This window comes from Typopeltis vanoorti, chromosome 13 (genome assembly GCF_054136105.1).
Source record: "Typopeltis vanoorti isolate ZY-2024b chromosome 13, IOZ_Tvanoo_1.0, whole genome shotgun sequence".
In the NCBI taxonomy this organism is placed as follows: Eukaryota; Metazoa; Arthropoda; class Arachnida; order Uropygi; family Thelyphonidae; genus Typopeltis; species Typopeltis vanoorti.
Window position 1 is genome coordinate 13,984,379 of NC_143561.1, and position 14,008 is coordinate 13,998,386.

General features: G+C 32.4%; 1 protein-coding gene across 3 annotated transcripts in view; it reads left to right on the top strand.

Moving 5' to 3' along the window:
• kibra (WW and C2 domain containing protein kibra) overlaps nt 1-14,008 on the top strand; it is a 135,972-nt gene that overhangs the window by 24,946 nt on the left and 97,018 nt on the right. For all 3 annotated transcript variants that reach the window (XM_090402346.1, XM_090402348.1, XM_090402347.1), the window contains exons 2-5: nt 4,574-4,683; nt 6,300-6,394; nt 6,661-6,953; nt 7,089-7,218. In XM_090402346.1, coding sequence (XP_090258472.1) covers nt 4,574-4,683; nt 6,300-6,394; nt 6,661-6,953; nt 7,089-7,218 — 628 coding nt within the window. The remainder of the gene's footprint in view (nt 1-4,573; nt 4,684-6,299; nt 6,395-6,660; nt 6,954-7,088; nt 7,219-14,008) is intronic.

The window sequence follows — 14,008 nt, forward strand, 5'->3', positions numbered from 1 at the left end:
AGTAGTGTTCCTATATGCATCTTAAAAATAAATGTTACAGATTTTAAAAATTTTCTATGTACATTTTTTATGGCTAACTATTTTAAAAAATCACTCATCTGATGAAATAATTTAGTTACTTTCTTTTAGTGTTACACGGTGATCAGCATTCATTTTAGAAATTATGGACTTTACAACCGTGTTATAAATAACTCTTAATATCCCGACGTTTCGATCTTCATATTAAGATCATCATCTGGAGCATATACAAATAGACAGGACAAGCTAAGTTACATTACATACAGTAAGCTAGAGAAACAATGAATCGATCACAAGTTATTCTACTGGCATGACCTCTAGTGAAAAAAAAAATTATTTATAAACTACATCAAGCTAAATTTTATTATTTTATTAAATTTTGTTATTATTTATTTATAATAACATGAATAAACATTCTTTCTTACAGATAGTTTTCTTTCAGTAACAATGATGTTCTATTTTTTGCATTACAATTGTTATTTTTGATTTAGGATCCTGGATTTTCTACAGTCCTGTTTATAGTTGCTCTTAGAGGGGAAGGTTCCGTGGGTCAAATATATGCCTTCCATATGTTTGGGATTTTTAGACCATCATTATTGTTCAGATTGGGGTGGTTGGTAATAATCTCACAGGCTTCCTTAAATTTGCGTTCATACCATGTTTTGGTGTGATGTAGATGACTAGTGCTTTTCCAGTCAATTCTATGTAAGGTGTTTAGGGCATGATCAAAAAGGCCAGCTTCACCATAATTATTATATTTAATGTGTCGTTTATGTTCTTTTTGTCTGATAGGAATTGTGCATCCTGTTTATTCTATATATGGTATGTTACAGGCACAATAAATACGGTATACTCCATGGTTGACCAGCGGGGGGAGTGGGTCTTTGGATGAGTTGAGCAAGCTTTTTATTTTTGCAGGAGATTTAAAGGTGGCTTTGAGGTTGTATTTTTGTAGTATTCTGTTTATTTTATCTGATGTTCCCTTTAATGTAAGGAATGGTTATAGTTTTATTGTAGTCTGGTTTGTCTTTGTTTTTTATTGAGGTCTTGTAGAGAATTTTGTTAATAGTGTTTTGGCTGTACCCATTTTTTTAAAAAATATTGCTGATTACTTTAAATTCGTCTTTCAGTGCCTGTTCACTGGAGCAGATCTTCAGAGCCCTGTTTTTTACAGTGTTAATAACACCTTGTTTTTGTGTTGGGTGGTGGTAGGAGTTTGTGTATATATTGGCCAATATGTGTCGGTTTCCGGTAAACAGTGAAGGAAAGATTGCCAGAAGGAAGACGTGTGACAAGTGTATCTAGAAACAGAAGTGTGTTCTGTTTTTCAATCTCAATTGTGAACTGTATGCGTTTGTGTTTCTATTCATAAATAGAATTTAGCTTGATGTAGTTTATAAATAATTTTTTTTTTTCTTCACTAGAGGTCATGCCAGTAGAATAATTTGTGATCCATTCATTGTTTCTCTAGCTTACTGTATGTAATGTAACTTAGCTTGTCCTGTATATTTGTATATGCTCCAGATGACGATCTTAATATGAAGATTCGAAACGTCGGGATATTAAAAGAGTTATTTATAACACAGTTGTAAAGTCCATAATTTCTAAAATGAATTTAGTTACTTATTTAAAATGTTTTACAAAATGGCATACTGTACTACACACTATGTTCCAAATTTACTTCCAAAATTTATGTTGTCTGCTAATTACATGCATTTTGCTGATCATATCTCATGCCTCCTTTGCAATTGTTTTCTTTACTTTTTTATTCTTTTAAAGTATTTTTCCAACCTGAGAAGATTGGGAAATTACTTTGGGAAAATGAGAAATGTTCTTCTACCTGAGAAGAACATTTAAGCAGGCAATAATAGAAGCAACATCTGGAGAGAATTCTCTGACATTAGTAGAATTCTGAAAGAAATTTAATGTTAAATATGCTATTGAAAATATTCATCAATCTTGGAATGAAATTACTGCTAGCAACATGCAAGCTGTTTGGAAACACATTCTTCCACATTGTGCAAATGATTTTAGCTGCTTTTCGAATGAAATGGATAATGTTGTTAAGGAAATTGCCAACATTGGGTGTGAACTGGGTTTTGATGAGATTGACAGTGATAATGTCCAAGAGTTAATTAAATCTTATTCTGTGGAATTGAGTGATTCTGACCCGCTAAATTTAGATGCACAGTGGGAATATCGTGAAGAATATGAAGAAAATTTAACCACTGACAGTCAGCCAAAAGAGATTTCACAAAAACAATTTGAAAATATTTTTTGTACAGTCAAAGTTTTTAGGCAGCAATCTTAGAGGCTGACCCTGATGAAGTGAGCAGCAGTAAAAGGCAATAGAGCTATACCATGAGTTGTATGAAAAAAAAAAAAAGGAAGGTTGGTGATTAAGCTATCCTGTTCATTAAAACTTAAATTGCTTTGATTCAGCAACTACCGAGGAATAATTTGGAAATTTTGTGGACATCTTTTCAGAGATTAAAAAAAGGTTGTAAGAGACCTATTCACCTGATTAAGATAAGAGTTGGTGTTTTTTTTTTTTAGGTAGTTGTAGCAGAGAATGAGGCAGGTTGTCAGGGCCATTGTAACCCAGTAAGCAATTGCTTAGGAGTGGCAAGTTTGGAGGACAGCAAACATTGGACAAAACTGTATCAGATGTAAAAAAACACTATTTTTTTAACATTTTTTTTTCGAATCGAGGGATGGCATATAATCTAACAGCAGTGCTGCAGGTGAACATTTTTAAAATATTTTTTGAAAATGTTTTGCTAGTGAGGAGAAACCTTTTTGATAGTAAGGAAAAACTTTTCTCGCTAGCAAAAACTCAAATACAAATACTCACAGTTCTTCATAACTTTAGGGAGGGGGGTATTCCCTTTGTTCATGTTGTATTATTTTCATTATAGTTATAACTTGGCTTCTCCTGATTGAGTTCAGAATTTTTACATTTATTATAATCATATGTTTTGGCAATATGATCAGATCACATACCTGTCCCTGGTTAATATCAGTGATATGTTTTGACTTTGTAATAAAATTAATTGCATGATTTTTTTTAAAGATTTGCATAGTTATTTTAAGTAACAAAGAAGTTATTAAATTGCTTCTGTTTTCAAACCACTCTCTTTAGATTATATATTTAAAACTCTAAAAACAGATATAGCCACATCACACACACACCAAGGATTGAAGAATGACTAAGAAAATTCACTGACTGTGCAGCAGAAAAGTTAGTAATCATCTGAAACTACCCTGTTCAAATTTATAGGCTGTATGCTATGTCATGTGTTAGTGATAAAGATAGTATGAAAAGATGAGAGAAAATGAAAAATGCCTTCACTACCCATTAATTTCTATAGTGTCTATGTATAGAATATTCTATGTAGAATGCAATATTCTGTATTGCATTCTCTTCATCAGAAGGTTATGTCTAGTGTTCAGTGTATGATTTTCTAAAATGTCCTCAAGTGGGCTGATGTCTCACACTGTCAACTTCTGCTCTTAACCAAAACATTGTATTTCGTTGTTAAAATTTAATACATTCTTGAATATTTAAATTTCTGAAATAACTGAAAGTACTTGTTATATATAAAACACTTTTCCGAAGACCTAAAACGCTATCAAGAAGACCTAAAAAAAGTATTTCGTGATAACCTGAAATGGTAATGTAACTACAGAGTTCCATAAATGGCACAGGGTCATGATGTCACCTCAATGATGCTAACATTACAAAAAAGTATCGTGATGGCAGTTAAGACTGAATATTTTTTCAAGCTAAGATTTCTCTACAGGAAATTAGAAATAAGTTTATTTAGAAATTTGATCAGCGAACTTGAATTTCTGAAGCAACACCTTGTTTGATTCAAATTCTCAAATTAGTTTACAATACGAAAAGAAATTAAAATTAGAAAAATATTTATGTACCTTTTTGATATTAGTTCCTGTTACGTAGTAGTGGACTGACACACCTGGGACCCTTGGATGATTTAACTATTTAGCTTTTATTCTTTACAATGTTTTATATTATATGTCATCTGATAAAACATATTTTACAAAATTATGAAACTGTGTAACTTTCCTATCCAGAATAGTATATTTTCATGATGTTATAAATTAATGGTAGTAGTTGAATTAAAATATGTAGTGTGATAAGAGTAATAAAAGATTTTTTTTTTCTAATTTTATTAGAAAAAAAATTATGAGTTGTATGACAATATCTTTTTGTCATACAACTCATATCCAAGGATTTATCCTTGAAATTGGGCCACTTTTTGTTTAATGTGACCTTTAAGCATAATGAATTACTGAGGAGGAATGAAGGGCAAGATAATATGAGAATGTGTAAGTCATTTTGACTATATGGGATCAAAGATAGCGAGAAGGCCACTTTTCCATTTATACTGTTAAAAACATTTTAAGGAAATTTTCAGTTAACCTTATAAAAAAGGTCAATATTTTTGTCATTAACACTAATTTGTATATTTATAAATTTTTTGGATTATAATTGATAACGATAACTAAGAGAACGTTATTTTTTTTTTAGGTATACAAAACCCGAATCTTTTGCTGACTGTGTTGGAGATGAATTGCCATTTGGTTGGGAAGAATGTTATGATCCTCAGATTGGAGTATATTATATTGATCATAATAATCGTGAGTATGCTATACTTAATAAGATGCAAGATTTCAATATGCGAGGATACCCAAAAATAATCTGAATTATTTTTAAAAAAAATGTTTATTAAAGTTTATAATACCATATTCTAGTCTTCTTCAAAGTACTCTCCATGTGAGTCAATTCACTTGTCCCAATATTTTTTTCCACTGCTATAAACAGTTCTGGAACTGTTCAATTTGGAATACTGTTTATGGCCTTCAGTGACTTTTCTTTTACTTTGTCCACATCAACAAATTGCTTGCATCTTATACTTAATAAGATGCAAGATTTCAATATGCGAGGATACCCAAAAATAATCGGAATTATTTAAAAAAAAAACGTTTATTAAAGTTTATAATACCATATTCTAGTCTTCTTCAAAGACTAGAAGAACCATATTCTAGTCTTCTACTCTCCATGTGAGTCAATTCACTTGTCCCAATATTTTTTTCCACTGCTATAAACAGTTCTGGAACTGTTCAACTTGGAATACTGTTTATGGCCTTCAGTGACTTTTCTTTTACTTTGTCCACATCAACAAATTGCTGCTCATGAATATTTCTGTTATTGATTAAGTTTATGATGGCATCTAAAAAAGAGCAAAACTCCAAAATTAATCGGGCTTCTTTTTTTTCTCACTTTTCTGATTTTGTGTTTTGCAGTTCAGATCGCTGATTATATGGAGAATACAGTTTTTTAAAATTGCAAATTAGAACTGTGAATCTTGGATAATCACAGACATCAAATTGTTCAGTTTTCCTAAGAAATTCTGTGCCAGATTTTGCTACTGTTTTTATTTTCAGCATATATCAATCTTGAATAGCTTGTTTTTATTTATATTCATAATTATTATTACATGGAGAGGGGTCAGAATTCACTGGGACTGAAATATCATTAAAAAATTTTTTTCTTGTAAACATTATTACTTATATATATAAATGTTCTTCAGTAATATACACACACACACATGCACTCTCTCTCTCTCTCTCTCTCTTTGAAATATATATATATTTGAACAATATTTTCTAGTGTATTCCAGATCACTGTGTGAATGGTAGTTTTCATTGTCAGGGTTAGCAGAATTAAGAATGTGATTAGATAGAGCAGTGGCTTTAGTTCTGCCATACATGTCTCTCACATGCTCCTCTATATATAGTTCAATGAATTTTTCAGCATTTCAACAATATATATATATATATATATATATATATATATATATATACACACTAGTCTTTCTAGAGGATTGCTTATGTACTCTTTTCAATTGGTGCTTTGAACAGTTTTTTGAACTTCCTTGACATTAAGACAGTGAAGCTGTGCTAACATAATCCTTTTTTCTGAGAGGTTCAAGGAGAGAAAGAGATACTGTGATTCACCTTGCATTTGATATTATTGATGACCGAATATCTGAAGAACCAACTAGGAATGTGGTTTTTGAAGTTTGTCAATTAGTAATTTATTAGTGCCATGAAACACTGTAGTTTTATTAATAAAAAAATTATAAACAGAAACTTAATAATCTTTTGACTTATTGTTAAGTTCTGGTTAGTGTACAGTTACATTTTGATTTGTATGTTGTAATTTTTTTATATTATGTATTGTTTTTCTCTAGAAACTAATCAGATTGAGGACCCTCGTCAGCAGTGGCGTCACTTGCAAGAAGCCATGCTCAAAGATTATCTTTTGACTGCACAGGAAGATTTAGCAGTATGTGCTCTTGTTGATAATCCTATGTTAAATCTTCTCAAGTGTAAATGCCTAAAAATAGAATTTCATTGTAATTTAGAAGCATTTAGATAAATCTAAAATTCTTATTTACATGCATAGAACAGAATAATTATTTCTAATCTTTCTGAACATTAGTATTCAAAATAAAGTTGGCTTACTTAATTTTGTTTTGGATATAAAGACTGAATATGTATCTCAGTATTCAGTGGAAAGAAGTCTGATTTTTTTATATATATAAATTACAGGCTAAACGAGAGATCTACGACATCAAGCAACAAAGGTTATCTCTTGCTCAGGATGAATATCGCCATCTTACTGCAGCCCTTCAGGGATTGAGCACCTGCCATTCGAATGTGAGTTTATGTTCTACTGGCTCAGCAGCTTCTTCTACCAGCAGCTGCACTACAAAGTATGATCCTGATCTCCTCAAAGCAGATGTAGCTTTAGCAAAAGATAGAGTAGCAAGGCTAAAGAGAGAACTCGAACAAATACGGACAGAAATGCAATATAAGGAACAAGGTCTTGAAGCATTATCTAAGTGAGTATTATTTAAATTTGTTTCTGTTATGTAAAAATATGAAAATATGCAAATCTAAGAAGTAAATAATAAATGTAGACCTTTAAATTTGTCATTTATTATTGATGACTAATAAATGTTTTGTTTACTTTATAGCGTGGATCAACAGTTTTCAGGACAACAAAGTAGCTATAGCCTTGCAGAAGCACAGGCAATCATGGAAGAATTACGGAACATTCAGAAGTCCTTGAGTTGTGGAGAAAGAGAAAAGGCTGAACTTATGCAGGTTTGTTTTATTTTTGCCTAAAATTCAATGCTAAGTTATAGTGTTGATTCATTTTTATCTCTTTTTAAGAGGAAAGTGATGTCAGTGCTCAGAATTATAGCAGAGAGAGGGGAGGGGGGGTTAAAATTTTAACTTATCTTGGGCGAGTGATTTACTATATATCCCTTTCCATGGCAAGGGTCCTTAAATTTGAAAGCACTGTAATGAGAGGAACTTATTCTGACAGAGGAACTCTTTCTAACAGATTAAGTTGTCTTTTCATAGACAGAATCAGCACTCTCTTGAGTCTAGTTTGTTCCTTCTGTTAAGTCATGTTTTTTCAAAATTCCAAACTCCATTCCAAACTGTCTGAGATGGGAAGAGTGGTTAGTTACAGCATCTGGCACTTACTAAGCAACACAACTCCACCAGGCCAAGATCTCACTGAAAGATACTTTTTAAATCTCATTTCAGTTGGAAAATTACATGACTTGACTTAAAAAACACATGTGCATGTAACACTATAAATCCCCCTTGGAGTAGAATTTATTATATGCAAAATTTTATAAGAATAGAGAAGTTTTATATACAATAGGCAAGATTTCATCTAGTCTACTATATACTCATAAGGTTTAATGAAATAAATACAGCACATAAATAATTGAACACATGTTTAAGCAATCTTCTATTTTGAATCCATTATTTGAACTCATTCAACAGATGTTCCATGAGATTGAGGTCAGGCTTCATGCTGATCGAGTGTTTTAACATCGTTGTCATCAAACCTGCTGTCTTCGTTGCATTGAAGTCATCCTGCTGGTAGAAAGGAGATCCACTGTCCATTTGAAAATTTTCCAAAATGATCCTTTTGAACATGACTATTACAGTGCCAGATGCTGTAACTACTCTTCCCATCTCAGTGTGGAACATTATGGAATGGAGTATTAGTATTGTTGCTAGTTACTACATATTCTTAGCAGTTACCCTTAAATGATATCACTCTTTATTCTCCCTCTCTACCACACACTATGTCATAAAGTGTCAGAACTTCAGATTGCCACCTCCTCATGTCATAAAGATGTCACAATGTTTTCTTCTCTCTTTCTCTCTCTCTCTCTCCCTCACTTTTTTTTTAAGAAAGGAAATTTTTATGGAAATAGTTTGGTGTTTAAATTTTCAGATAAATATATTTGTTTTTATAACTGCTATAATTATAAATAATATCTACACTACCACTCTGAAACTAATAAATCATTGATTGCACTGTTTGTATTCAATATTTTATTTCTAATCTGAAAAATTCAAAATTTTTTTCCAAAAATATTCTTTAATTTTGTGGCATAACATTATCATTCTAGATCTATTTCTTCCCTGCCCAGCTACCATCACAAAATGTTACTTTTCCCATAATCTTAAGAAACAGAATACTGGTCATCATTTAAGGATAACCCATTATATTTTACATCTGCTTTAAAGAAGTATGTGTAAGTACAGATACCATTAACTGCACTAGTATTGGAGATGACTGAATACTTTTTTAAAGCAGTGTTTTTTTCCAGTAAACCAAACTATAGATTGATAACGTTATAATGATCATGATGCAGAGCAGTGCTCTTAGTAATGTAAAAACTACACTGTGGACTTGTAAGTTAAGAAGGTATTACATACCTAATTATTATAAATTGGTGGTTTGGGAACACATATGTTATAAGATAATTTTTTACCCAAAATTATTCCATCTGAAAAGTTTGCTGTATGTTTTTGAAATATTTATTTTTTGTTCCTAACTGATGCATCTTCTTCCTGTAGTTATGTTCCAAAGAAATCAAGTAGTGCATATTTAAGAAGATAAATATGCAAGGCACTAAAAATAATCACATAAATTAATGCTCACCATGTCAAGATTTTACCCAGCCAGTCATTAACTTCATTTTAAACTCATAAGTTTTTATCCAGGTTTTACTAGTGCAGTTATTCATTGGTATTCATCTCATGGCAGTCTACCTAGCTATTCTTCAAGATGTGTGTGTGTGTGTGTGTGTGTAGGAGGGGGGGGGGGAATATATATACACCTAAACCTCTTTTTATGCGAATTTTTTTACACAAATTCGGAGTTATGCGAATTGGGATATCAAAAATAATTTTTTTATGCGATTTTTATTCAATTTTATGCCACCAACCTAAAGTCTAAGTTAGGAAAAAATCTGTAATTCAAGAAAATTCTCAGAATTTTATAGAATTGCATTCTTGTTTCAATTAAGAAAATTCTAAATTCTAGAAAATTCTGAGACTTTTGTGGAATTGCATTCTCATTTCAATTAAGAAAATTCTGAATTCTTAGGAATTTCATTTATTAGGAATTCTCCGAATTACATAACTGACTGCGCATAAAAAAAGCAGTTCTTAGCAGTTTGAATTTGGTGTTTGAGTAGACAACACAGTTACCACATTTTTTGCATTTGCATTTTTTAAGTGAAATAAAAATAAAAATCACATTATAAAATTAATAATTTTGCCAAGAAATAATAAATGGTAAGGTATATGTAATTTTCAAACTTTCATTTCATTAACCGAAGATTTTAATCCAGCCGTCACATGATGTTGGCGATAACCAAAAAAAAAAAGGAAAGCCGTTTCCTTGGATATAAAAATTCAAATTTTAGATCATCTTCAAACTGGGGAAGGTGTGATGGCTGTGGGTAAGCATTTTGGATTCCATGAATCAACTGTCAGATCTATAAAGAAAAATGAAGAGGCTATTAGAAAAGCGGTATGTTCTGGTACAAAATCGAGTGCGAAATTATCATCATACACAAGAGATGTTGTTCTAGAAAAGGCTGAAAAAGCTTTAGTGATGTGGATAGAAGATAATGTACAAAAAAGAATGCCAGTTGACGGAAATTCCATCAAGCAATCAGCATTGAGATTTTATGAACAGATTAAAAAAACTGCAGCCAGATACTTCATCTCAATCGAGGAAAAAATATGAATTTCATGCAAGCAATAGTTGGCTAGCTAAGAATATTAAAAGACATGCTCTTCATAATATAAAAATTAAAGGTGAAACGGCAAATAAATATCAAGAAGTGGCAAAATATTCTGGAGGTTGTTGAAGAAGCTTAGGAATGGAGGAAAGAGTGCTGTAAAAGGAGTTAGAGATGATAAAGGTGACATGAAAACCGGAGAAAAAGATATCCTTGAAGTATGGAGTAATTACTTTGAAAAACTGCTAAATGAAACAAGAAGTGATGACAGCGCAGTGGTAAAAAACACTGACCAGGCATGCAGTCAGGAATACATATCCATACTTGAAGTAGAAAAAGCCATCAAAGGCTTGAAATGTGGAAAGGCAGCAGGAGTAGATGATATTCGACCAGAAATGCTGAAGTATGGTGGTATAAGAGTCTTACAGTGGCTGCATTGCATAATTCAGAAAGCCTGGACAGAGGGACGAATTCCATATGATTGGAGTAGAGCTCTCATAGTACCCATATATAAAAAGGGAAATAAAACTGAATGTGAGAATTATAGAGGTATTTCCCTACTGAGTGTTCCTGGCAAGATCTATGCAAGTATACTTGAGAAACAGTTGAGAAGAATTGTGAAAGAAAAGCTTGGTGAAGAATAAGCTGGATTCAGACCAAATAGAGGCTGTCAGGATCAGATTTTTACTTTACGACAAATAGTCGAGAAAGCATGGGAATATAACAGAGATCTGTATTTAAGTTTTGTCGATTTGGAAAAGGCATATGACAAGGTGCCAAGAGAGAAGCTTCAATATGCTACAGTTATATGGTGTCAATGGGGCATTATATCAAGCAATATGTAGTCTTTATTTGAGTTGTAAGTCAGCAGTTAGAATTGAAGGAAGTACAGGAAGATGGTTTAATGTTAAATCTGGTGTGAGACAAGGAAGTACATTATCCCCTCTGTTATTCATTATCTATATGGATCACATTATGAAGGAAAGTGGTATTAAACATGATATCAAAATTAGAGATGTTAATGTCAGCTCTTTGCTTTATGCGGATGATGTTATATTTTTAAATAAATCCGCTACAAGTCTGCAAGATTCTCTGACTAAATTGAATAGCTGTTGTAATAGATATGGCATGAAGGTCAGCAATAAAAAGACAAAGACAATGAAAATAGGCAGAATCATTGAAAATGTCAACTGTGTTGTGAATGGAGAACCTGTAGAACAAGTGAAACATTTCAGCTACTTAGTCACGATTTTTACTGAAGATGGTAAATTAAATATAGAAATAGACAACAGAATCAGCAAAGCTGGTATGGTAGGAAGTCAATTGAATAAATTCATATGGAATAAGAGAGAAATTAGTCATAACACTAAATTAGCTGTATACAAGACAGTGTTCAAACCAGTTTTAACTTATGGATCTGAGAGCTGGGTCAGAAGTAAAACACTTGACCAAAGACTAGAGACTGCAGATATGAGAGTCCTGAGAAAGATTATAGGCGTGAACAGATGGCATCAATGGCAATATCATATTAAAAACTAGGATATTAGGAAAGAACTTGACATTATCAACATCCAAGAATGCATTAGCAGAGCTAATCTCAGGTGGTATGGTCACTTAAACAGAATGGGCGAAGAAAGATTAGCAAAACAAGTGTTCTCTACCAGGTTGGCAGGAAAACGACCCAGAGGAAGACCAAGATATAGGTGGATTGATACGGTACAAAGTGCCTTAGATGATAGAAATATAAGATCTGATAATGTTGAAGCCTCGACAAGTAACAGACTGATTTGGAGGAAAATTGTAGATATGAAGTTAGTAATGATGTAATTTTTTTCATCTAGTACTATCATATCCTGTACACCCCTTGAGGGTAAATGGCAGGAATTTGATGATGATGATGATGGCTTCTGCTGATGAAACAGCTGCTAAAGCATTTCCACAAAAACTTGCTAAAATAATTGAAGATGGAGGTTACACTCGTGAACAAGTTTGGAATATGGATGAAACCGGCTTTTTCTGGAAAAAAATGCCAAACAGAACTTACGTATCAAAAATGCAAAAAACTGTTGGTAGGTTCAAAGCAGCAAAGGATCGTATAACACTCCTATTTTGTTCAAACGCTTTAGGAGATCGGATGTTAAAACTACTGCTCATAAATCGATCATTAAGACCACTGCCAATGAAAGGCATAGATTTTCAAAAATTGCCAGTTCATTGGATGGCCAACAAAAAAGCTTGGGTGACCATTGATATTTTCACTGAGTGGTTCCACAAACATTTTGTGCCAGAAGTTAGATGCTATGTGGATGACAAGGATCTCGAATTTGAAGTGCTTTTGATTCTTGATAATACATCCGGTCATCCTGCCATAGAACATCCAAATGTGCAATTTTTTTTTTCTGCCGCCCAATACCACATCATTGCTACAACCTCTAGATCAGTGTATAATTGTGACTTTTAAAACATATTATGTTAGACGAACATTTCAGTACGTTTTGAACAAGCTAAATGATGATGAAACACTGTCAGTTGTGGATGCGTGGAAAAAATTTTCAATTATGGATTGTATTGATCAAGTTCGATTATCGTTATCTGAATTGAGACCAGAAACTATGAATGCATGCTGGAAAGCTATTTGGCCTGCATGTGTTAAAGAGAATGTTCCTGTTCTCTTCAATCATACTGCAGAATTCCCCAACATAATAAGTTTGGCATGCGAAATTGGCAGAGAAGGATTTGATGATCTTACATCGGCAGATATCGAAGAATTGTTAATTGATAAACCTCTTAGTGAAGACAAAATAGTGGAGATTGTTTCTGAGACTCCTGAAAGCGAAGAAGTTAATGATAATGATCAAGATAATCCTACTTTTACTGCTGATATAATTAAAGAAGGTCTTTAAACTGGCCAGTAAATTAGGCAATTATTTTGCCCAACATGATCCAAATGAAGAACGTGCTGGGAAGTTTTCACATGAGCTTAAGTTGTTAATGTCTTCATACAGAGAATTATATCGCGACTTATCTAATGCATCAAACACAGCGATTAATAACTGCGTTCGTGCCTAAAACTACTGAAACAACTAGTGGTACTTTTGTTCAAGACATGACGAGAAGAATTCCACAAGTTGAGGCGGAAGTCAATGATGATAATACCATATCTAGTAGTTCTAGTGATATTACAGTCTCACAAAAACGAAAGCTTTCGCGTTTATTGTCAGAAACTGATAGCGAATAACGTAATTTTTTTATAGAATCCTTACCAAACAACTGAAATGAATATGTTTTTTTTTTTTAAAGTTATTAAAATTCATTTTATGTATGTGTGTTCTCCATGAAATGTAAATAAATGATCCTGACGAATTTAATGTTTGTTTTTTTCATTATTTTGCTTATATTTCAGGTTTGGAACCAATCTTCACCTTTTCTATGGAGTCAGTAGTTCTTTTTACGCGTAATTTTTAGGAACGTATCTATTGCGTAAAAAGAGGTTTGTTTGTGTGTGTACACATAATTTATTTATTTATTTATTTTCCATTATTCTGAAATAATAGTTTTGGGTCTTGTGAAAAATGCTTAATAATTGTTACAAGATAAGACACAGAACTCCACTTCAAATGTTGTTGTTTTTATTATTAAATTATCAGAAACATTTCTCCACTTTAGTTATAAGGCTAAACACTGGTACAGTTTCTTGTACCTTTCGGAAGTACATGAAGAGTAATTTTCTTGATGTTGCTGACCTATTGGCATCCTTACATTATTCTGTAATGCTATCAGTTTGATGGCACCTCCAGGTAAGGCAACGTTATTATTCGCCTTGTATA